The following is a 25,656-nucleotide window of genomic DNA, read 5'->3' on the forward strand; positions in this document are numbered from 1 at the left end:
AATAAACATTCAAAGAATCTGTTAATTGCATAGGAAAGGCAACCTTACTTTCGAGTAAAAGATTCCGAAGAACTTTGCGGTGGCGGAAACGCATCACCCATCCCATCACTTCACCCCACCCCTAACAGCGGTGCTTGGAAGGGAACCAGCGAAAAAGAAAGCCCTTGCCATTGGTAACAGCCTTGCTGGGATACAAGAGATCTGACCAATAAGGACGTTTGAAACCCACGTGACTGTCACCGAAAGAGCTCTCCCCCCAATTTGTGCTGGAAACAGCAAAAGAAGACGGCCGCGCCATCTACTGGCCACCGATGGAAATGCAATTTCAAAGCGCAGCGAGGTTTAAATGTAGCTTCCACTTCTATTCCCTAACTTTTCTATGGTTTGACACATGTATAATGAAGAAAACATTGAGAATTAACAGTTTTTAAACACGATCTTTTGAAATTTCCAGAAGTGATTACGACGAGAAATCTTTTTTCCATACCGAGTTTTCGGGATTACCCTTTCTTACCTCCATGGGGATTACGACGTTCCATCTTCGTTGCTTTGAGCAGTGCGAATTTCAAAGTTATGCATAATTGCTCATGGATGTTTGTGTTGATTTGCTGCTGTGAATACTAGCTCCATAAAGTCCCGCAATTTTCGCAACAGCGAGCGCGGCGCTATGTCTATGAGCGAACGTGAAGTAAATAGAATTGAAGAGGTTGATTGAGGTGAAATAGAACTAAAACCTACAAGTTCGTGAAATTAACCACATAACAACAGTGTGCTGTCTCTTTGCAATATTGGAAAATACAGGCTGCATAAAACATATATGTCATCAATAATTAAGGATCGAATCAAGGAAAAATACGTGTACATAAAGTACCCGAAATTCTTTCTGCAAAGCACCTGCAAAAGCCCACCCTTCCGAAAATATTAAATATCCACTCTCCTCGCGGGGCCAGGGAGGCTGAACCCCCCTGACAGCTCGTCGGCCCACTTTGGCACTGCCGCCAGCCCCTTTTACATTAGGTAAAACTATGGTATGAATGAAGAATATAGAGAATGTCTCTAATTCCGTTAATATTTGGTATACTAACTAAATTTAGCCTTCTAATCACGAATCTGTTGTTAAAATGCCGCGGACACGTAAAAATTCATGGGTAGCCCACGAACTATGCACGGGTAGCGCCACAAACCATTGACAGATAGCCCCAAAAACCATTCACAGATAGCACCATGAACCATTTCTGGCAAGGTTAGGCAAACATAGTTAAAATTTTGGGTGTGTGTGTGCAGAACATGGGCTGCTTTTTTCCTCTAAATAGACTAACACAATTTATATCCCATGAAAGTACGTGTACCTTCTACTTCCATTTTCCGGTGTTACTTTTCCGATTACTATTATATTATTGCAAGTAAAAATGTTTTTTCTGCTGCTAAAAGCAATGCATTTCTCTCTTCGTTCTTGTCCATATTGTTTACGCACAGTTATTTTCATTATTTCGACGAGGAATGCCTACAAGGTTAGGTTAGGCCTGTTAGGTTAGGTTTCATTAGCATGAATATAATAACAAATTATTATTCAGGCTAAGAGAACTAAACCTAGCTACCTAACAAAGTAGACATTTTTGCTTTCCCTAGATTTGTGCAGGAATGTGCGCCACCATGTCACTTTTTCTTCCAAGAGCACCCAACCTGCATACATGTTTCTCGTTTTTTTTAAAGAAATTTTTTTTCCGCACCTTCAAACTTACCTTTCCCAATTACTAACTACAAAACATTAACAAAAAATTATGAACCGCGTTCCTCCTAAGCAGCCCATATTCTGCAGTCTTATCAAATTTTGTTCGTAAAACAATGCGAAAAAGCTTGTTTTTTTGTTTGTTTTTTTTACAAATCAACTTGCATCAGCTTTTTTCACGATTTCCAGACGTGTCCGCGGCATTTAAACAACAGATTCGTGATTAGCAGGCGAAATTTAGTTAGTTATACAAAATATTAATGAAATTAGAGACATTCTCTATATTCTACATTCGCTCCAAAACTATTTTGTATTCTAATTTGTTTGAGGTGAAGAGTGAAAATGTAGACAGAACATATTAATTTGTTCACAACTAAAGTTCTTTCATATGGAGCCTTCTTTATCTGTACCGGTAAGACTCTACTTTACGTCCTTTTCCTAAGGAATACATGTCATATATCTCCTCCCAAAGTGAGGAGAAATTACCTGGAGGAGAAAATCTATAAAAACCGATGTTGTCCGGATATGCGTAATTGAACGTACTGAGGAAATTTTTCGATGATGAAGCACATATTTAAGGGTGAAATGAGTGCTAATGGAACCTAACCTAACAGGCCTAACCTAACCTCGTCCCCATGAATGGTTTGTGGGGCTACCCATGCATGGTTTTTTGGGCTAATGTGAATGGTTTGTGGGTCTACCCATGAATGGTTAGTGGGGCTATCGTGAGCAGAAAGTGTAAAGAGAGAAAGGTACTTACCCGAAGAGATGCCGGCTGTCTGCAAGCACGGTTTTGAATGATGCACTAAATTATTACTGGGGATAAACGTATTTTACACTATGTACAAGTTTTTGGAACCTGTTCTTCTTCATGCACCATACACACGCACAACGCACCGCGAACACAGAAGCAACCACCATGCAGAACGCAAATGAGCAAAGCACACACATTCACAACGTGGACACAATGACGAGCCTGCAGTGTTGTTAACTCCCATCGGTTACCACCGAAAGGCAGTAAGGACGTAAGGTAGAGTCTAGCCTCTGTACCTTCCCTGCCCCTGTTGCAGCCTCTCGTTTGACAGAAATCTGTGACTTTGATGTCATTATCCACATTCCTTCCGCATCTGTGTCAAATGTCAACAGATCCCAAGGTTTATTGCTTTGGCGAGAGGTGGAATGTTCGGTAAACACTATGATTGAAGTGAATATTGTACATTTTAACATGTATGTTATAAATATCTGTATCATCAAAAATAGTATGGAATGTGTATTAAGGGATGATGTCAGTAGCAGTCATTAGCACTTCAAGAGATGTTTTAGAAGATATAGAAAAAAAACCTGTAGTATTTGTATGATATTTCTAAATTTTATATTTTAAATTAACTTAATGACCCCCGACAGACATAATTTACCTTCATTTAATACTATTAAACTTTTCAAAAATTGACTTGGTTTACAAAGCCCCGATAACCCGTGAGTTCTAGCTACAGGCCTGTCTCCTCAGGAGAGATAGAAACTTGCACACCATACATTTTTGCATAAAATAGCCAATGGCAAAGTTGGAAGTGATTTCCTTCACCACCGAAAACCCAATTTTTAATTTGTGAAAATTGGACACATTTTAGAAGACTAGACTATTGTGTAAAAAGTTGTAAGAAATTGAACCACATGTAATTTTACTTTATTTTTCCTATTTTTATTACATTCCAATGTAAAATGGCTAATACTGTATTTGTGTTGGGTCCATGTATTCACAATTACTGTAGTTTATTCATTCACCTCATCTAATCACCATTTATTGTTGTTGCTGTGATTAGCCAAAGCTGGCCAAGAAGCAATGAAAAATATGAGCATCATTTTTTTAAAAAAATATTACTTAACAATATATCCACTGTTCCTTACTGGTAACAACAATTAATCGTGAATTCACATAATGGCTTTGTTACCGCCTCTACATATGAGGCATGACAGGTCGTAGTTCCACAGATTGATATGTGGCTGCAGCACTGGGCTGACTGTAGCTTCATTGAGTAATGTGTTCTAAAACAATATTCTCATAAAATAAACAAATTGTGTTCATCAAAATTCAAGTTGCACATGGAAGAAAAGTGCTGTTAAGGCATTTCGATAGCCAACAGTGATAAAGTGGTTTGCCGTACTGATTCACTAAGACCACAAAAGTTCCAACAAGCACCCAGCAATATTAAAGTGATTCTTCTTGTTGCCTACAACCATGAAGTACTATTTCTTTGTTTCATACAGTACCGAAAGGAGTTACTTTCATCCAGCTATTTGTTGGAAACGAACAACACTTCTGACGAGAGATCCAATTATGCTACACCACACCTCAAGGTGCCATGTTGCAATTTCAATGGGGCAATTGCTTGAGTTGGCTGGGCATCAATTCTTGTGACTATGACTTGTAACGTTTCCGATTGTTTTATGTTTTTTTTTTTTTTTTTTCAAATTCTTCTAGCAGAAAGAATAATTATCGTAGAATTTTGGAAATCTTGTGACACAAAATTTGAACCTTCCTTAAAGTAATGAGCACTGTTTGGATTTGAAAAAAAGTTATTTATGTTGAAAAAAAAACTTGAAAATTTCCTTATGCAAGCATGCATGCTTCCCATGGACAAGGTATTTTCCTTTGACAAGCGACAACAAGTATCATAGACTAGTGGGTAACAGTTTGATGTAGGTAAAACACATTTCTTCAATTTTACAGGAGAAAGTACCTACGGAACTGAGTTTCTGTAGACTTTTGGAAGGTCGTGGAAGTATTTTCTCCCCTCTTTCAATTTATTCGGCCGGTAAAACATGTATTTTTCGACATTAATGTCTCTGCGTTGCACAAAGCTCTTGCCTCCATTCATTGACTACGTGAACCAAATGTTCCATGCGTTCGATGACGTAACCCCTGGTCAGTGTTTCCAACGACGCCATTGTTTTCCCAGAACATGACAATTTTAATTATGTTTGCCTAACCTAACAGAACCTAACATTGCTGTGAATGGTTCGTGGGGCTCTTTATGAAAGGTTTGTGTATTTATGAATGGTTTGTGGGGCTATCCGTGCATGGTTCGTAAGGCTAATCAAATGGTTTGTGGGGCCATCCGTAAATGGTGTGTGGGGCTATGCGTGCATGGTTCGTGTGGTTTTGCAACCCGGAAAAAAATACAAAATCTGTAACACGAAAGTAGGAATTTTTGGTTAAGATGGTTTGAAACACTGCAAACCCACAGATGATAGACAACGCTAGTCAAGATTTCCTCGCCATATTGTGTGTAACGTAAGCGAAAAGCAACGAACAATAAATACTCGTAATGTGAAATATTACAATTATTTCAGTGAAAATAGCAAACTACCACCTTAAATAATGTTTCACAATGCATAATAGGTAAGTACGAATGTAAAAAATGACTAAATGGACGAGTGAAATGTGTTTTGCCTATATCAAACTGGTAATGACTAGTGGTAATGAATGTAGAAGTACATCGGAACCTTAGTAGAATGCATTTAGGGAATATTATAATGCTAAGATAAGAGAACCAAACCTGACCTGCCTAACCTAATCACGAAAACATATATTGAACAAAATCTTAAGTAACGCTAAAACAATATGTGTCAACAGACGTAAATTGAAATCGCAGTAAAACAAAAGCAGATACCGCCTTTGTAGTGGTCACGTGCCGTGCCGACAGTGGGGACTACGTGCGAAAGCGCCCAAGTCAATTGCGTGGGATGGGCTGGGGGGCCCGTGGATTCGCAAAGGTGTTCGGAACAAAGGACGCCGCGGGTCACTCTAACTACTGCAAGGGAACGAATAGGTCCGGTGGTATGTCCAGGCAGTAGCAAGAGACGGCAAGGTACAAAGGATAGGTCTTGGAGCACCCAGGAGACTTGGGCTTAGGCTGCCTTGACCTAAGGGAAACCGTCCAAGCTCGTATTGGGAAGACCTGGTAGGTTGGTTATTTGCTACTCTTCTTTTTCTCCTTCCTTCCTTCCCTCTAGCTGCTTGGCTATTGGAACCTGGCCGGGGAGGCATCCAGATTAGATCTGGGAAGCAGGTCTTTTGCAGTCAGCATCTGGCAGTCGACTGAGCTCCGGGCCTCGCTGCTTTGCTTATATACTGTCTAGTGGCAGCACTGAGGCAGGTGGAGAAGATCAGAACCAAGCTCGCTGCAGCGTTGCAAACTCCCTTCAATTTACGAGATGCAACTCGTTCGTTAAGAATTATCATGTTTTTCATCGTAAAAACCACTGGCATGTGGCGATACAAACTTAACACTTGTGTGCTAAACTAAACACGTTACAGTAATGATTTTACAATCTATGCACAAGACAAAGAGATTGAACAATGCAAGTTACATATTAAGCAACAATTACTGTGCATAAGATTAAACAAGAGATATCTGAATGCGTAAGCCTCGCAGGACATTTAGCATGCTTTCCCAAACTAAATAGGTTACAATAAACTAGGCACAACAATATATGTTTCATGCTTAGCAACAATGCAGTCAAAACTAGATAAAGATAAACCAAAAAGTGTAAGCCTTGAGGGCATATCGCAAGCATTAATAATTATACATTAAAGAATATGGCGATCACTCAGGATCGTTAAATGTGGTGACCATGCAGGGTCGTTACAGGTTAGGTTAGGTTAAGCAACCCTAGTTAAAATTTGGGATCGTAGTAATGTCAGGATACGCCAGGAGTGTTTGTTTTGCTTACAGGAAAAATGAGCGATAGTAGTCCGGAATACTTTGCGATCAAATATCTCCATTATTTGTGGTTTCCTAACGCTGGATCCACTTTTGTAAAACGTTGAAATCTGTCGATTAAAAAAGAATCGACGTAATTTTCGAGGGGGTACAATGTGTCGACGGCCCCGGATTTGTCATTTTTGCTGCATTCTATAGAAGGGAAACACATGTCCAGATTCTAGTTCCCATACTGTATCTTCCTTAAACAACATTGCATTTAATTTTTCTACTTGCAGTATTGCAAAGATGAAGCCTGCCAGAAAAGTGTTGACCCTGGCTCTAATCAGAGACTCATCTAAGGTGCTGCTGGGAATGAAGAAAAGAGGATTTGGAGAAGGAAGGTGGAATGGCTTTGGCGGAAAAGTCGAACCAGGAGAAACAATAGAAGCAGCAGCTAGAAGGTAGAATTTCAGTGTGCACAGTATATTCCATTGTAATCAACGAAGTTTTAACTTTAACATTCAGTGTACTACTAATTGCAAGAATAGGAAACGGAAATGAAGATGTAAAATAGATTAATCAGTACATTTACAACTTGGTAATATAGATTGGTAGAATATTGGCTATTGGCATCGACAAAATGTTCATGTTAGGGATGGCCAAATCTGGGGATTTTTCAAAATCCAAACTCTGGATATTAAAAATGGAGAATTTGGATTTTGGAGGAAATGGGGATATCGAAGGGAATTCCCTCTGAAATTCGGAAAGTAAATTTTCTGAATTCGCATTTTAAATTTTCCGGAATCCAGATTCCGGATATTTTTAGCCATCCCTAGATCATATTAGTCCATCTGTTTGTAGTTTTTGTGTAATCTAACTGTTGATTAAATTGGTAAGTTACACCACATGAATATTTCCTTCCCATTGGACAGGTGTAATGGACATCTCATCCATCAATGAAGCCATTTGTTACTTATTGTATTGCTTTTAAACATAATAGGCAAGACCTTTGTCTCAAAAGTGACTTTTATAATGAAAATCAAAGCAGCAGAGCGGCATTTATGAAAACTCCTGAACACTGATTGATTTTGATATTATGGACACTTCAGCATGTAGGCTATTTTTGTTCATCACCCCATTCGGCGATAAGCCCCTCAACTAAAACAATTGTGGACAGAATCCTAACAAGAAAATAGAAAATGTCTTGAAAACTTCCTTACTCAATTTTTAAAACTAATCCAATCTTTCATTACTTATCGAGAACTGTAACTATACTTCATGATGGATGCGGTAAACATGGTTTAAGAATTACTCACGTGAAATTTTGTATTTCCACATTGCACAATTTAATAACTATTTCCAATTAATTTGGAAGACACTCTGTCTTCATTCACTAAGGATACCGCATCTTGAGTAGAGATGGTACCGCATCACTGCTACAAACAATGTAGCACTACAATGTACCATGGGAAAGTGAGTTTGACTTTTGGTGCCTTACCAGAAGGTCACCCCAACTCATCAGGTAAAGGTTAAGTTACGTGCCACCCCACACATTCTCGATCTCTGCCATTTTGGAGGTGATGTGATCAGCACCATGCTTAGACTGTCTTTATATCCCCAAGTAGCCATTGATTTCAGGCTGGGTGAGCCCCAGAACCGCTTTATGCTAGGACAAGGCCGGAAAAATTCTGACCTTAGATCACCCACCTTGGGAATCGAACCCAGGTCTCCCTCTTGCCAGTCCGATGCCCTACTGACTAGACACCATGCAAACTCTTCAGCATCATGCAAATGTAGCAGACACTGCTTTAACACTACAAGATAATTTTGCACTAATCAGTTAAGCAAGGACACCAACAGGTGATACAAGATGGTGCCGAAGCCTGATGCACGTGCATTTAGTGCTCCGAAATTTCAACTGTTTTCGGGTTGTTTGTGTTATTTGTGATGTGGATTCGTAGTATTGCGAGACATGAAATGCCGGATAACTGCAAGTGTGTGGAGGACTGGTCGTTCGGATCGGAGCCTCGTGTGGGCAGTTTCTGGAAGCCGCAAGAACAACACTTCCCGCCAGCCACGTGATTCAGCCCAGCATGGCCTCTTCGAGGCTGCGTTCTGCTAGCAGGCGACATTCATGTCAACTCCGGTCCCAGGTGGCTTCCCGTGATGAGTCTGGTTTGGAAATGTACTATCAAAATGTGCAAACCCTAACTAAAAAGCTATCAACTCTACAAATGTTCTGTAGTGAGTTTAACGAGTACGATGTGATTGGTTTTAGTGAAGTGTGGTTCAGTGAAATGATCGGCGACAATGAAATACCCCTGACAGAATTTCAGGTATTCCGTAACAATAGAGGTTCGCATGGAGGCGGAGTTATGTTACTCATAAATAAGTGGCCCTGCATCAGACATCTGGATCTCGAAACGTCGTGCGAGTTAATATGGACTGAAGTAAATGTAGGCTCAAATAAACTTTTAATCGGTTGTTTTTATAGACCCCCTAAATCTGGCACTGCAACCTTGTCAACATTATTGGACTCTGTTCTAAATGCTATGGAGGAAACTGACATCATTCTTATGTGTGATTTTAACCTTCATATAAAATGGTCATCATCAAACTCTGGCCTCTGCACAGACAATGATGACAGGTGGTTTCTCGACCATTACATCAAGGTGATCGGACTTCAACAATTTGTAGATTTTCCCACAAGATGCACAGAAACTCTCGACCTGTTGCTGTCCTCGCACACAAAGGTCAAGGCCACTCCCGTTTAGCAATTCATTGCCTCGGACCACACCCCCGTGCATGCCGAATTCCAAGCCCCTGGAAAGCCCCCAGGCCCTCTCCCTCCTCCAGACCAGTCTACAACTGGAAAGGAGTCAACTGGGAGCAACTTTCTCTTTTCACCAGCCTCATTCCTTGGACAATGCCTCGCGGAACAAGCAGTGTATTTCCTCGTGGCCTGTGTGCAGGCTGTAATTAAGACCACGTGCCCTTAAGGAACACAAAAACATCCCGATTCCCAGTGTGGTATACTGAAGAGACTAGGCTTACGCTGAAGAACAAAAATAATGTGTGAATCCTGTGGTAACAAATTCCGAATGTTCATACAGTGAACACTTTTACTTACTTAAGGAAGCATAGCAAAAACTTAATTCAAAGGGACTATAGTAATTATATTCAAAGTGTAACAGAAAGTGCTGATAAAAACCCTAAAACATTCTGGATGCTAATTAACTCATGCCAGCAACATGACGGTATTCCCCCTCAAGTCTCCTGGAACGGTAAGTCTGCTACAAAGGATGAGCGTTCATCGCTTTTTAACTCTTCCTTTCATAGTAACTTTACAAAGAACGCTGCTACCACACTACCGGAAGTCAGGTCCATTATTCCTTACACACTCTTTCAAATCTCAACTAATTGCAATGAAGTTCAAGAATTATTAAAATCTGTTTCTAGTTCCAAAGCTACCACTCCTAATGATATTACTGCGATATTTCTGAAACATTTAGCCCATATTTTATCCAAACCAATAAGCACAATCTTTAATAAATGCTTTTCCGAAGGTGTGTTTCCTTGTACATGGAAGCAAGCTAATATAGTCCCTATCCTCAAACACGGAAACAAAACTCATGTTACTTCCTATCGCCTGGTTTCCTTACTTCCTGCACTTGCACTGCTAGCTGAAAAAAATATTTCTAATCCTATCCTTGCACATGTTTCTCCGTTTCTCTCTCCCACTCAACATGGTTTTCTCCCTCATGCTTCCTGTGACACACCTTGCTTGCTTGCTTACCAAAGCGGTCAATTGCCTGAATGCCAAGCAATACATGGATGTCGTATACTTCGAGTTTTCCAAAGCCTTCAACTCTATCTCTCACACGCAACTCATCCACAAATTATCAAATAGATTCAATATTCACGGAGCTCTTCTTAAACTACTTTCATCTTGCTTACACAATAGAAAGCAAAAGGTTATTGTATCTGGTTGCTCTTCGTCGTGGCTTCCTGAGTTTCCGGTGTGCCCCAAGGAAGTTCTTTGGGGCCCCTGTGTTTCTCTCTCTTCATGGATGACATTCACGAATATATTTCTTCCGAATGTTCAGTATCATTGTATGCTGATGACTGCAAATTATTTTTAAACATTACCTCACTTCAGAACACATGCTATATCCAAGACAATCTCAAACACATTGAACACTGGTGTCAAGACTGGAATCTCAAATTAAATCCTGAAAAATCTGTTGTCATGAGGTTTACCCTAAAATCCAATAGCACAGTGCCATCCTACAAGTTATGCAACCAGGTTATTCCATTCGTATGACAGCACAAGGATCTTGGTGTCATTTTTGATAGCAAACTGACTTTCAACTATCACATAGACTACATAACTTCGAAAGCAATGAAAACACTTGGACTAATTTATAGATTTACATACATAACACACGTTTCTGCCCTCAAAACCTACTTTACAATGTGTGTTGTTCCTATTCTTGAATATGGCTCCTGTATTTGGTCAATGGCAGGTGAAAGCAATTTAAAGAAAACAAACAAAGTAGTAAGTTTCTTCGCCAGAATAGTCAAACACAGATGCCCAGCCCTTGCAAACTTCTCCAAGAAATTTTATCCACTCTACAAATTCATGACCTTTCTCTTCGCCGTCAACTCTCAGATTTAACATTACTCTTCAGAATCATTAATGGACAACTTTTCACCAGCGAACCCTTGCCACTTCTTAATATCAGAATCCCACGTCCCAACTGTAAATGCAACAACTTCTTTTACATTAAATCTTCAAGGCTATCTTTAGAACAAAGATCACTTCTCCACAGGCTACAAACCATTTACAACTCATTAAAAGACGCTCGGAGCTTCCATTTATCAAAACAGACTTACAGAACAGCATGCATAAAGCAGCTGAAGAGTAAATAATATTATTTTTGCCCTAGTTGTTATTATTCTTGTTATATATGTATATGTGTGTGTGTATGTGTCCATCTTATTATTTTGTTTATTTCTTTTCCAGTTCATATCCTGATGTAAAATAGATTTTTCTGTATTCAGGACTTTTCAAATAAATAGAGGAGGAAAACTTCAATATTGCAAATGTGAGAATGAACAAGAATAACAAACAAATAGATCACTATCAGTTTTCATCAAAAATGTCAGTTGCATCTTGCAGCTCAACGGTACCTCTGTTAAACTCTGATCTATTTATTGAGTGGCTCCCAACATCAAAAGTTGTATAATACTGTAGGCCTTTAAGTTGCAATTTGAGATTAATATTCACAAGTAGGAAAATGCAACATCTTATTAGTATTATTTTGCATGCATCTCCAACCAAAAGGTGCACAGTTCCTATGCTTATGAAATTCATGGAAAAGATGTATGTACAGGGTGTCGCATATTGTATCTACCAACTTCAAATTACAACGGAAAGATGGTGAGTGCTTCTAGTAATTTTGTATGGCTATGCAATAAAAATATACACTCAAACATTTAATACAGTATATAATATGGACAATACATACATCAGTGAACCTTGAAAATAACATCCTCTAGATGTCCTCCTCCTGCTTGGATGCACTGTTCGAGGTGATGCAAAAAGGCATTCATGATGCACGTCTCAACATGTCATCTGGAATAGCACATATTTCACGGCGACTGGCTGTTCACAATATTACCCGTGTGTCTCCACCGTCTAACCTGCCTCTGAATGCTGTGTGTCTGGAACAGGTGCATTGTGATCCTGATTGCTCTGCTGCAGTGCCCAGTGCCTCCACTGGCCAATGCTCCATGATATATTAATTGCCAGACTCCAACTATACATGGATGTAGGTATGCCCAGTGTGGTATTTAAAAAATTTCCAGGGGGGGGGGGGGGAAATTCTACTGACTATCTAGAGACAGTATGAGATAATGCTTTGCAAGGGTACATTATAAGGAAGAGAGAAAAAAAAACTTTTATATAATTGCTGAAAAATTGCCAATTTAAATTTGTATCTTGACGGAAAGAAAATCCCAAGTCCACTATATGATCAGAACAGCTAATCGGAACTGGGCCTACAGTTATTTTTAAGTGGGATTTTGACACATACCCCCAGAAATCTAGTCTGAAGTCTGAATCAAACTTGGGCAAAATCTTGCAGGGGGAGGGGGAATCAAAGGTGTTCTACCCCATAAAAAAATAGAACCCAAGACTACTTTTCTAAATTACTGTTGCATTTGCGAAATCATAAAAATTACTCATTAACTTGCTTCTCAGGTCCCAGGAGCTTAACTCAAGTTCCATTAGCTTGTTAATTCTGAAAATTTGTTAGGTGGGCAAGTGCCCCCCAAGTTACCCCTAATTACTCCCAGACTCCTTGAATACAAGCCAATAGAGTTACCACTACCATATATTTAACGCCAATCATGGGCGTCCGGAAGGGGGGCAAGGGGGGCCATGCCCCCCCCCCCCTGGAAAATGAAAGTCAACCAAAAAATATGTATTTCACACATATAATTTTATTTTAGCCACAATAATTTGTGTTAATTATTGCATGAACACCATAAATTCAAATTTAAGCAATGTTTTTTAGGGAACAACACTATTTTGGGGGAAATTTTGCCTTCATTTGCCCCCCCCCACTGGAAAAAAAATACCTTCCTTGCCCCTCCCTGGAAAAAATCCTGCGGACGTCCATGATGCCAATCATTGTGCACTTAATTTCATGGCCAATCGTTGTTACTGAAATGATCAAGAGAATGAATTCAATATCGATTCTTCTGTATTTTTCAGAAAAATATTTCCATCAAAGGATACAACCTTCCAACTCGCCCATGTGTTTTAATTCAGTGATGTTGAAAGATTACGCATGTGCAACTTCATCACTAGATACATCAAGCTACAGCCGTGTAATGTTTCCATTTGTTACATTTTTCACGGGCAACGAACAATCAGAAGGAACTCTCCACTCTACTACTACTGCCTTCTTGTGTAGATGCCCTTGCAAATTTTCAGAACCGATCCTTTGACACAGTCATCACTGCCACCAGCTTTATCAGATTCCGTTCATTTTGAAGGCAGATTCCCAATATTGCAGGGTCTGGAAGTCTTAATGCTCACTTTTTTTTACTAACATTCTAGCTTCAGAAAGAAATCTAGCTCATTGTTCTAAAAAAAAAAAGCACATGCTTATTTAAAAAACATCTTCGTAAAGGGCTATCGTGCTTGCGTCAAAAATTCCATGTAGGCTATCTTAGTGTACTTTTGTTCAACTCATACAAATACAGACCTTGTGTGGTGACAAGTTAGAGTCACGTGACAACTCATTTCTAACCAAATTCCGTGGACAAAGAAAAGGGAAGAGGGAAGGTGGTCTTCGACCCTGGGCACTTGTTTGACAGTTCTAAGAATAGAGTAGCACCTGAGGCCATATCTGTATTCACCAAATGGAGCTTCCATTTGTCTAACAGAGAAGTAGTGCAATTGAATGGCGAATTAGAAAAAGTAAGTAAATCACCAATATGTTTTTCCCCTCCAGGAAAAAAAGTATCAAGGAGAGAGATGGAAACAAGTATCCAGAAGGGGGAATTCCCCCTCATCCCCCCTATAGATACCACCCTGGGTATGCCACATATGCGCATGTGTATTCTGGCAGGGTTGCCAACTCAAATTTGTAGATACAATATGCACCACACTGTATTTTGGGTCTTTTTGGATGAATAGATGTAAAATACTTTTTGATTCCATCTTTTTGAATAATTAATTTTCACTTTAACCTACACTGTATTGCCTCGGGCAATGGGTTCATATTGTTTACTGCATATTGGTTATTTAGTGCTCTCTATCTTAATCATAAAGAAAAAATACGGGACAGAACATCTACAAAGAATTCTTTACTTTGGACTCCAACCCTGAACCTTTAGTTTACTGCACCATTTGATATCAACGTTGTGAATCATTGAAGTGTGATGTATCAGTATGTTTTTGGAAAGTTGTGTTGGAAATAGGATTGAGCTGATAACACATACCCTTCCTGATTTCTGCCAGTACAAATGCCTGAATATTTGAACCAATGAAAAGTCATTCAAGATATTGATCAGTATTAGTGGGTGAAAATTTCACTCCAACAACAAATCATCAATTTACCAGAATTTGCTCCAAAATATTCAAGAATTACATCATAATATCAAAATACATATTATGTAATCACAACATACAATTTTCACATAATATTGCAAAATAAGGGAAACTTGGAATTTTGCATTCCATGTAAAACACCAAAATGATGGAACATTATTTGCAGGTATTGGTAAATAAAATCCAAATGATATATTCCAATATCAATATATATGCATTGGCTCAGCCCTGAATGAACCTGTACCAGCCAGGTCTGTTTTCTTGCTTACACTATCTGTCCATTCTGCACTGAAAGATATGTTATTTGCCAACGGAGAAAAGTATAACCGCCACTGGTAAACGTGAATCCATGTTGCATAGCATTCAAACAAGGAAAAAATGCCAGTTTTCTGAGGACCTCTAACCTGGAAACAGGCGTCAGTGAACATAAGACCTTTGAAAAGTTTCGAGACTGTAACTTCGAAAATATTGTACTCATCGATTATTTGTCCTGGGTACTTTGAAAGTAGTCCCCTCTTTAATTAACACACAACGCTTCTGTTGGTTCTGGCAGCATGCAGAGAAAGCCTCTTCTGGGGTGCTGAGTAGCTCAGTTGTAGCAACGTCTTTGTGCCATGTCCCCTACAGTGCCCTTTTGGACAGTGGAAAGAGGAACATAACACACAGAGACATATTGGGAAAGTATGGAGGGTGTGGAAGAGCTGTAATTTTGTGTTTTGCCATAAATTCCTGGACAGACACAGCAGTGTGTGGTCACACGTCATGCAAGAGAAGCCATTGTCCTGAAGCCCATAGGTCAAGTCGTCATCGCCTAATTGTCTCCCGCAAATGTTTCAACGCACTCACATAGAGTGTTTGATTTATTGTGTGGTGGACCTCATGTAGCCTGTTCCGTATGCGATCCACATTGTCATCAGTATGGGAGTAGCGAGGCTCTTCCTCCACCGACTCCCTGCCATTCACAAAACTCTTGTACCACTCAAACACTCGTACTCTTTCTAACGACTACTCAAGATACGCCTGCTGGATAAGGTTCCAGGTTTCCGTGTCTGTCTTTCCTAACATCACTCAATACTTTATGTTCACGCACTGCTCAATTTTCACATCCATGCTCTATCATCAAAAGAGAACAATACCGCTGCAGCGAAGACACGTGTGTTACTATGCACCACCTGGCAGAATCTCGTGGAAACACTTTCAAGGTCTCAGGATGATACGCCTTGTTTATTTTTAACACAAATGTGTTTCTTTTGTTTGTTTTAATATTGTTGTTTGTGTCAATGTTAAATTTATAATTTTTGGCTGTATGTTGATAACACGGATTATCGGAAACAAAGCCATTTCTGGTAGGATGAGAAAAATTAGAACTGCCTAATCCTTTGTTGAATGCGTTGCCAAGACAACAAAATGTCTAGAGATTGAACGTTGTTCTAGTAGTGGCAGGTGTTATGTAATATTTTAAAAGATACTGTTATAAACGAAAAGCAGCTGCTTATTGTGTTGTGATTTCATAAGTAAGCATAGTGGTATTAGTTTGCGGTGACCGATGAAAGTGATATAGCTTTAATAAACATTATAAAACAATAATAAGTTAGTATTTTTTGTAATTGCACGTCCTGAGAATGCTCAGTGCAGCAATTAAGTAAAAGAGAGTCCCATAACACTACTGCACAAGTGGATTGGGCAATATCGTGACATAGTAATCCAGTAGTGATCACCCAAAAGGAACGTCGCAAGGAAGAGCTGCAACGTGCTGAGAAACTGATTTCTAATTTATTTCTACTTCCAAGTATAGCCTCTGTCTTGAAACTTTCCGGACAAAGATTTAAAAGAAATATACATTTACAATCCATTAATTGTTTTTGTTTTGTTAGTCTTCCTCAATTTTCTTGCTCTGCCGTATTCATAGCCTTGAAGGTACAAGTTGCAGCACAATTATTGTTATGTTTTAGCACTTCCAGATAACAGTTTATTTCATACAATATTTCATTTCAGGGAGTTAACAGAAGAAAGTGGAATAGAGGCAGAAGACCTTACGAATGTTGGCCTCCTTGAATTTGAATTCATCGGAGACCCTGTTCTGCTTGAAGTTCATGTGTTTGCAGGATCTAGTTACAGAGGGCAGCCGACAGAAACAGAAGGTTAGAAATATTTCTTATTTCCGTAGTTACTCATGATAATAACAAAAAGAGACATCCCATGAAAAGTGGTCTAGTCCATGTAAATAACAAAATGAATTAATCTGGAAATTATTATTATTCTTTTTAATTGTGTTAAGGTTTAAATGCTTGTGAATGCATTTACATATTTCACCAACAAAAATTATTAGCATCTGCTTCACAGACAAGTGAATAATTTTTCTACATTTTTAAAGTGTCATCATGCAACACATTTTTTCGTTAATACTTTTCAGGCTATTTCTTCAGACTCAACTTTTTTTAAAAAAAATTGTTAGCAGACACCATAAAGTACTTCATACTATGAAATCAGTTCATTATGAATATTTTAATCCAATCTCATGTCTAGACCCTTACATTTTGTGTGTAAAATGCCATACATGTAATGCTGGAATGCTCCTAAAGCTCCTCCCTGCACATTGCAAATTGCCATGAAGGCCTATTAGGGGACGTGGTGGTTGGACCCCACATACAGGGTGATTCTAAAGGTAGGGTACAAACGAAAACCACAGATAGCTCCCATGAAATAGAGACGAGAGTGTCCCTTCCACTTTGCCGAGAGATGCCTCCGTGAGGAGCTAGACAATGCCGAAAATGTGTGAAAATGAACTTCACACCGCTGTACAGCCAGCACCAGTGAAGATAGAAAGGTGGAACAAAAGAAGTCAAAAGGAACAGCTATGTCGCCCATCCGAAAAACACCAGGCGGCAGCTGCGCAACGCATGCACATGGGGTTCCACAAAGGAAATAGGAGTGTCCCGCAAGACAAGTGAAGGGAAAGGGTAGCGATCGACAACGGTAGGGACAAAAGAAGCAATAAAGCATGAAGTAACAATTGCACTGAGTGAAACAAACACCATGGCTGAACCATGTACACGTCTGTTGCCTGTCGAGTGTCACGGACCACTTTCCTTGCATTCTCGGTGTGTTTCTTCGTCCTACGTCGTCCTCCCGTGGTTCTGCTACTCCGCACTATTTTTCCCGACTGCACTGCTTCAGCCATGGTGTTTGTTTGTCGCTGTGCAATTGTTACTTCATGCTTTATTGCTTCTTTTCTCCCTACCTTTGTCGATCGCTACCCTTTCCCTTCACTTGTCTTGCGGGACACTCCTATTTCCTTTGTGGAACCCCATGCGCATGCGTTGCGCAGCTGCCGCCTGGTGTTTTTCGGATGGGCGACATTGCTGTTCCTTTTGACTTCTTTTGTTCCACCTTTCTATCTTCACTGGTGCTGGCTGTACAGCGGTGTGAAGTTCATTTTCACACGTTTTCGGCGTTGTCTCGCTCCTCACGGAGGCATCTCTCGGCAAAGTGGAAGGGGCACTTTCGTCTCTATTTCGTGGGAGGTATCTGTGGTTTTCGTTTGTACCCTACCTTTAGAATCACCCTGTATACACAGTCTCAGCCATTTATTAATGTGAGGAGGGACAATTTAGCTCTTTTGGAGCCAGATCTGGCTCTTTCGTGCACTCATTACTGTGAACAGTGGCACCTGCCCTCTACCCCACCATGATGCCACCACTGGCTCCGGCCCATAAGGACCAACCTTTGCCATGAGTGTACATTTTGCACATGACGTGATATTCATATATAGGCTGCGTCACCCACCCCCCTCTTTCCTCCCCAGGTATTTTTATATATAGAGCTGTGGCTTAAGGTGAAGATGTCAATATTATTATCCGAGAATCCTTTATTTTCGATTTCATATGAACATCATAAAATTATTGAGATGGGTAATGCTGCCAAAACTAGGCGGTGGAAACTAAGAATACATTTCCATCACTTTAAAGATAACGGTAATAGCAGCACCCCCACCCCTCTGACACCTAAATTACCCTAGGAGACACTTTATGCAGCCTTCGTTTATCTAGATCCTTGAAAGTCATCTTTAGCTCTTGGTGAAATGTAGCTCTTTTATGCACATCAGGTTTGGCAACACTGCCAGGATGGCTGTAGGAGGCAAGGAGAAATGCATTACGCTTATAGGAGAACTATTTTACTCGTTTTCTTGGAGATATCAAACTTCCGTTGGCAGAAAAAAATATATGATCGGGTAAAGGATCCATTGAAGATGATATTTGCGCTAGAAATAGTCGAAACTCCCATTTGTTTAGCTGTAACTTCAATTTGAAGTTGTCTCTCCATAAGGAATACATGGGATTCTGTAAATACGTATTCATCACATTTTTCAAACATGGTATCTAGCTTAATAATCAACTTTAAAAACCGCTTCCACTTGCAACATGGGGAGAAATTCATACTCTCAAATTATGCGTGGATTTTCTTTAGTAGCAGTGACGATTCCGACGATATTTAAATAAATGCATGCCTGGTTCGAAATTGTCCCTCCTCACCTTAAGGTGATGTGATCAGCACCATACTCTGTGATGGAACCTGGGTGTCATGTGTCATTTGTCAATCAGATGCCTTACTGACTGCACCACCTCTTATGTACCTGGCATATTGGGGATGGAGGGGGTTTGAAGGTATGGCCCCACACATTTGTTGTGGCATGTATTGAGGGGATGTGATGAGCACCATGCTCTGGCTGTCCATAATAGTTATGTTGTTGCCAGTGTTGGCGATTAGGGGGGCAAGAGGAAGGGGGCAGTTGACCCCCCTCACTTTTTGTCACTTTTGCCCCGCGCTATGCTAAACCCTAACTACAAAAGGAAATATACGGTCTTTGCCCCCCACCCCCAATTTTGGAAGCCAATCACCACCACTGGTTCTTGCCTGTAATGAATGGGTCCCATGCTCACATGAAACATAGTAGTTTGGATGCCGCTTGGAACTGTAGGTAGGGCTGTGTCAAGCCTTTTTGATATTTTGATATGAAGTCTATATTTTTAAAATATCTAAGCATAAATAATATCAGGATTGTTTATATTTCCATTCCTAAATTTGTTGGTTTTAAATTATAGCCTTTCTCTTGGCTGAGCTCTTATAAGAAAAATGAAGATTTATTACATGGCAAGGTGAGAATATACTAAACATAACTCTTCAGAAATTTTTGAGAATGCCACTTAGAACCAGTGTATGACTGTGTATTTCAATTTGAAATATATTTTATCTTTGTTTCTTATAACTTGAACATGCCAAATTCATATCTCGCTCAATATCATCAGAAATACGAATATAAGTGAAACCCACACTTGTATTGTTGCCTATTCACAAATGATGACAGCTATAATGTATTGCCATTTCATTTGTAGTTAATTTTCAAGACCAGACCTTCGAGATGAGTACAAGAATGAGACAGACCTCTGTAAAATCAAGACATGGCTGAGACTTCGTTATGACATTGGAAAATTTATTTTACTGTGCCATTCCTTTAGCCATAGCATATATCTGATTATGTACATATATATAAGTCGTATATATTGTTTATATTAATTACAAAGTCAGTCTATAGTGACCACTTAAAGCTTATGTTCCTTGATTGCACAGATATTCAGGATACAGTTTCATTTCTCAATCATTTCGGCATCAGAATAATAGAATATTGAAAAAGGAGTGAGGAAGCAGATGCGACAAGAATACTAGAAAACATCTGAACACCATACACAATCTTTGATCTCCGTGTCGAAATGGTTATCACAGCATGCTATGATACCAGGGGTCCCAGGTTCGAGTTCCAGCCTGGCCATGAATGTTTTTTGTGAGTGTCCCTTTTTGAGTTTCGTCACCCATTTTCATCGTCGAGATTAGCCAAATGGATAATGACTAATGTAATTCATTCATTCGCTGCACAAAAATTAATACTTAGGAGTGTGTGTGTACCAGTCTGGATATCCTAAAAAATTCAGGGAATTTTGTTTCTACAAAATTTTAGACACCCTGCTTAGGCTAATAGAGCATTTGTTTATCTCTCTACTTTTCTTGTCTGCTTGGGGGCATTTCCTTCCTACCCCTCTGGTGATGTCACTGTTCATAGTGTTGAAACATGGTGTGTATGGTGTTTGTCCTGGATTATTCAAGACTTCAAGACCTAGAGTGAGACCAGACCAAGAATGAGACACTGCCAAGTTTGTTTCATCTCGATACCATCCCTACACTTGGGCACACACTGGTAACCAGGAAGTTCTCTAAAGCAGTTCTGTCTCTGCAGTGGGCTCAGTGCATCCTCATAAACTGCCTGCACCATTGACTAACATTATTTGCCACCAAAGTTTTAAGAAAAGTCTAAAGAACTTACTACTGTCCCAACAACTACATTAACCTTCATATGTTAATAATTGCACCTTCACTTACACATCATACAATGCATACCTAACACCCCCACCTGCACACACACACACACACACACACACACACACACACAATGAACTACTTATTCATTTATTGTACCTCTGACAAGGGTTGGTTGTAAGAACAACCCATGAGGCCGAAACATGCCTGCTTAAATGAAGATCATGTTATTCTATTCTATAAACAACCTTTGCTTGACTTAACTTGTAAGTGACGAATACGTCATGGCCATTGAATCTCACTTGAAACTTAGTTCCTCAATATGAGGGGTGTTTGTGAACTACAGACTACAGAGCAAATAACTTTTTTGTTATGGGACTCCTTATTTTCATTTAGGCGCCTCCAAAGAATAACAGCTGGCCCCTGTGGCAGAGTGGTTAGCACATCGTACTACTATGCCAGGGGTCCTGGGTTCAAATCCCGGCCTGGGCGTGAATGTTTGTGAGTGTCCATTCATCAATTTCATCACTCATCCCCATCTTTGCAAATTAGCCAAAAGTGGCACAAAAAGCGAAGTAAAATAAAGCAAATCAATCAACCAAAGAATAACAATTCTCTCTTTCTCGTCGTTAAAACTACAAGTCATAAGACTTAAAGATTTATATACAGTGGAACCTCGATTTTACATTTTTCAGGGGACCAAGCTGAAAAAACATAAAATGTGGTAAAATTTAAAACCAAGGAAAATTTCATAGCACTTTGCTATGTTGGGACCATCAAGGTTGAATGTATAATGCGGGAATGTAAAATTGAAGTTCCACTGTATGTTCAGGCCCGTACTAAGGGGGGGGGGGTGAGCATGCCTCCCCCCTCGAGCCATGAAATATTTTAATGCAAACCTATAAAAACCTACAAAAATAACATTGACAATTTTTCAGATTTTGTAAAAAATTCTGTTTTATCCCTGCATAAATAAATGAATGGGTTGTTTCTGGAGATAATCAGCCTCCATAAGTCTGCAATATTTGGTCATTTTAGTTTTATAACCATTGATGCAAGATTTTTTTTATTCTCTTTTCCGACTTTTTTCGAACTGTAGTCACTTTTTTTTTTTGGGGCAAGGGTGGTTAACTCATATTGAGACTAGTTCTTCTGTATAAGAATCATTGATAGTGTCAGCAATTTGGGGGCAGTTGCCACTTCCACTTTTGCCACTTTTAGCCTCCGCAGTAAGCCTTGTCTGTCAAGTAAAATTAAACTGTAAACTGTCAAAGACTTGTCAAACAGCTTCATTGGATGTTGTATAATCAGTGCATTTACACTAATTGCTACGTACTATTGTCCAACTTTCTGTCTGGAATATGATACAAGGAATGCATATATGGGCTTTTCTTGTTTGCTGCAGAAGGACTGGTTGACAAGTGGGTCACATCTCTCTCTTCTGTGGTGCTGTCACCGAGGAATACCTGTAAATTCGTGTATATCGAAATGACTGATGAATAGAAGACTACAGTTAAGTGCACCATTAGACGTAGTTGAGTTGTGTTGCTTTCCATTTCCATGTGTGTCAATGCCATGTTCCAGGAGTTACATTTTCATCATTTTTTAATATGCACGCCACATACCTTGCTGTTAGAAGAGATGACATTTCACAAATGCCTCATTTGTATCAACAGTCCCATGGAGTTTAAATAAGATCCCATACAAAAGACTGCATATTGTTTTTAATCATATTCAAAAATGGCTGATAACCTTATTTCTATTCCTGATACTGTATATTGCTTTCATGCCTCTCTGCCTCTTGGGTTAATCATAACGATGAAGATGAATTGTGAAGAGATTAGATAGGCAGGGGACAAACAGTGGAAAATCCATGACGACCAGAATTCAAGCGTAAGACCTCAGTGCTTTACATTGATACTTTGTTGCAAAGGTCAATGATCATATTTCATGTAAACAATCTACCATCTTGGATCTAATTCAACACTATATGTAGGCCTCCCCAATGGCGCAGTGGTTGCTTGTTATCAAGGGGTCCGGGGTCCGATACCTGGTGGAGACACATAGTGGTTCGGATCCAACTTTAAATTGTAGGTCCAGTCCCAATTAGCCTTACTGTGCATAAAGTGGATTTAAAACACTAAATCAATCAATGAACACTATATGCTACTCATTTTACTAAAGCACAAATGTCGAAGTGTCAGAAATGAGGTGAAAGGGATGACCTTCTGGAAATGAACCCCAAGGTCAACCTCGTACGTCTCAGTAACTGCAATGTTGTAGGCCAACGAGGCTCTGTCGTCTGGACATATGGCCAGTATAATGCTCTGTAGGGCTGCGTGTGTGTTGTACTGTGTTTTGTCCTTGTATATGCTGCCTCAGCTTTTAACCCAGGTAAGAATATTTTGATCCTCAGACATGTGTTTATTTTAGTTATGAAAGGAACTGGCCCTCGTATAATATCACAGGTGCAAAATAGCCTAAGTGTCGATGCACCCAGAATTTTCAAATCAATCAATCAAGAGTCAGAAATCCTGTGAAGTGGAACATTTTAATCAGTTGTTTTAAAATTTTACTTAACAATTCTAAATAACTCAAGAATTTGGTTACTTTGAAAGGAAAACATGCACTACAAGTACAAGTTTATTTTCCCAAATTTTACATTTTCCTGCATTGTAAATTTTTTTCACTATGGTCCCAGGCCCGTAGCCAGAATTGATAAACCAAGACCATTACAAAAGTTTAACAGTATTATATAAATTATTTGTGTTCATTAAGTTAATGTAGGACACAGGAAATCTAGAAATATCGTTCAAATACATACAGAGAATATTCTAATTACTTCCCTCTACTTTGACTTTGGCATTTCACTTTTCACTCATCACTGCAATACCTGGCTACGGCCCTGAATGGTCCACTGAAAAAAATAAAATCGAGGTTCCACTGTAACTACAAATGAGCTGAAAAGTATAAATGGCAGAAATTTTCTGAAGCCCACTAAAATTCAGGATGTTGTTCCACAACACTCCACCCTTACCGGGCCGCTTCTGGCAGGAAAAACCCAAATAAACAACTAAATAGGCTCTTTAGTCCAGGGTTCCCATCCCGTTTCTCACTATAGCGCTCGAAACCAAAGAATCAATCACAGGCAAGAACTTACTGAATTAATGTTGCAGGGTGATGGCTGAAAACTCGCAGAACTGGGCTTTATACATTTATTTACAATTCAACAAAACAAGGCTCGGATTCTTCCAATAATTCTCTAAGTTACATTATTTACATTCCTCTAATCGTGAACCCCACGGCAGAACTGCCAAGTGGAAAGCTGAGCATCGGCAGAACTGCCTCGGGATGCTTTTTCTCAAGGGAGGCCACTGGAGCCCGAAAATCGCTCTCCCTTCTGCTATCCAGTTCAAAAACACACATCCCTGGTCCTCTGACACAGGCCATATTTATACTTCCTCCCACGTCGAATGGGGGAGGGCTGAAAGTTCAAACCTTATTGGCTCTTATAAGCTACACAGAACCATGGAAGAACCCCAAGCATACAAATTCATACACAATCACAAAAAAGAAACAAAAAAAAAACAAATACTGTTTGTAACAATGTCTACAAATGATTGAAGTGGTTTCATGATGTTACTGTACGTGTGTTATTGAACATATTGTGAAGTAACTTTACAGTTTTGTAGAGAAACTCAACAAGTTTTGTGACACATTACAAGTGTTGGATATACCCCTCTTTGTGATTCTGCAAACATAAACTTTATAATCAAGTTCTTCCCAAACACAATGCAGCACGTCCCTATCAATTTGATCAAAAGCTCTGATGATACGAGCCCCCCCCACTCAAAAATGTTACACTGAGTTAAGTCAGGGGAGCATGAAAAAAAGCAGTTGTTGATCATCATTTCCACAACGACCAATCCATCGGTTTGACACTGGTGTTTAAGAATTCGTGGACATATATGATGAAACTGGGGCACAGCTCCATCCAACTGGTGGATAAAGTTCTCACTGTCTGTCTCCAATGGTGGGATGAGCCAATTTTCTAACATGTCAAGAAACTCGTATTCTGTAATGCTTGTTCACTGAAGAACAACTCTAAATTATGAGATTGCACAAAAAGCATTGAGTTTCGGAAAGTCACGAATATGCTCAATGGTGCCATGGGGAACAGAAAACTCCCATAACTTGAAATGCATCACAATATTTATTGAGTTTCTCTACAAAACTGCAAAGTTACTTCATTATATGTTCAATAATACACTATTACATTTGTGACTTATTTGCCTTGTTTACTTTCCAGAAATGCGTCCTCAGTGGTTTTCTGTGGATGAACTCCCTTTCGAGAAGATGTGGCCAGACGACAGGCAGTGGTTTCCGTTGCTTCTGAAAGGCAGCAAGTTCCGTGGCTATTTTGTGTTTGAAGGACTTAGCAAAATTATCTCCAGTGAACTCCACGAAGTGGAGGACTTGTCTCTTTGTGAAGAGAACAGTAGCTGACATAGTGTTACATATTTATGAAGCATACCAAAGACAGTATGAACAGAATATTCTTGTATTCGCAGTTTTGAATAAAGTGTAAAATGAAGTTAGGTGTGTCACGTAACTTCATCGTCTAACGGATAGCAAGTGCATGCTAAAATAAGCGATGAAATGGACTTGAATCACAAGTACAGGGTGAAAATTATGTCATAAGAAACCAATTCCATCAATAAATATTT

The 25,656-nt window shown here is 39.5% G+C and overlaps 1 protein-coding gene across 4 annotated transcripts; it reads left to right on the forward strand.

Annotated features, from left to right (window-relative positions):
* The first annotated feature begins 639 nt into the window (after positions 1 to 639).
* LOC146004598 (oxidized purine nucleoside triphosphate hydrolase-like) lies at positions 640 to 25,656 on the forward strand. Of its 4 annotated transcripts, none has more exons than XM_083143465.1 (4): positions 640 to 716; positions 6,732 to 6,896; positions 16,556 to 16,701; positions 25,239 to 25,656. In XM_083143465.1, exons 2-4 carry the CDS (start codon positions 6,742 to 6,744, stop codon positions 25,433 to 25,435), a joined length of 498 nt encoding a protein of 165 aa, XP_082999591.1. In that variant the 5' UTR covers positions 640 to 716; positions 6,732 to 6,741; the 3' UTR covers positions 25,436 to 25,656. The 4 variants fall into 4 exon arrangements, with proteins under 4 accessions (XP_082999591.1, XP_082999589.1, XP_082999590.1 ...); XM_083143463.1 differs by having other exon boundaries at positions 646 to 1,017; XM_083143464.1 differs by having other exon boundaries at positions 646 to 740.

Source organism: Lepisma saccharinum, chromosome 22 (genome assembly GCF_977018435.1).
Source record: "Lepisma saccharinum chromosome 22, izLepSacc3.1, whole genome shotgun sequence".
Classification (NCBI taxonomy): domain Eukaryota; kingdom Metazoa; phylum Arthropoda; class Insecta; order Zygentoma; family Lepismatidae; genus Lepisma; species Lepisma saccharinum.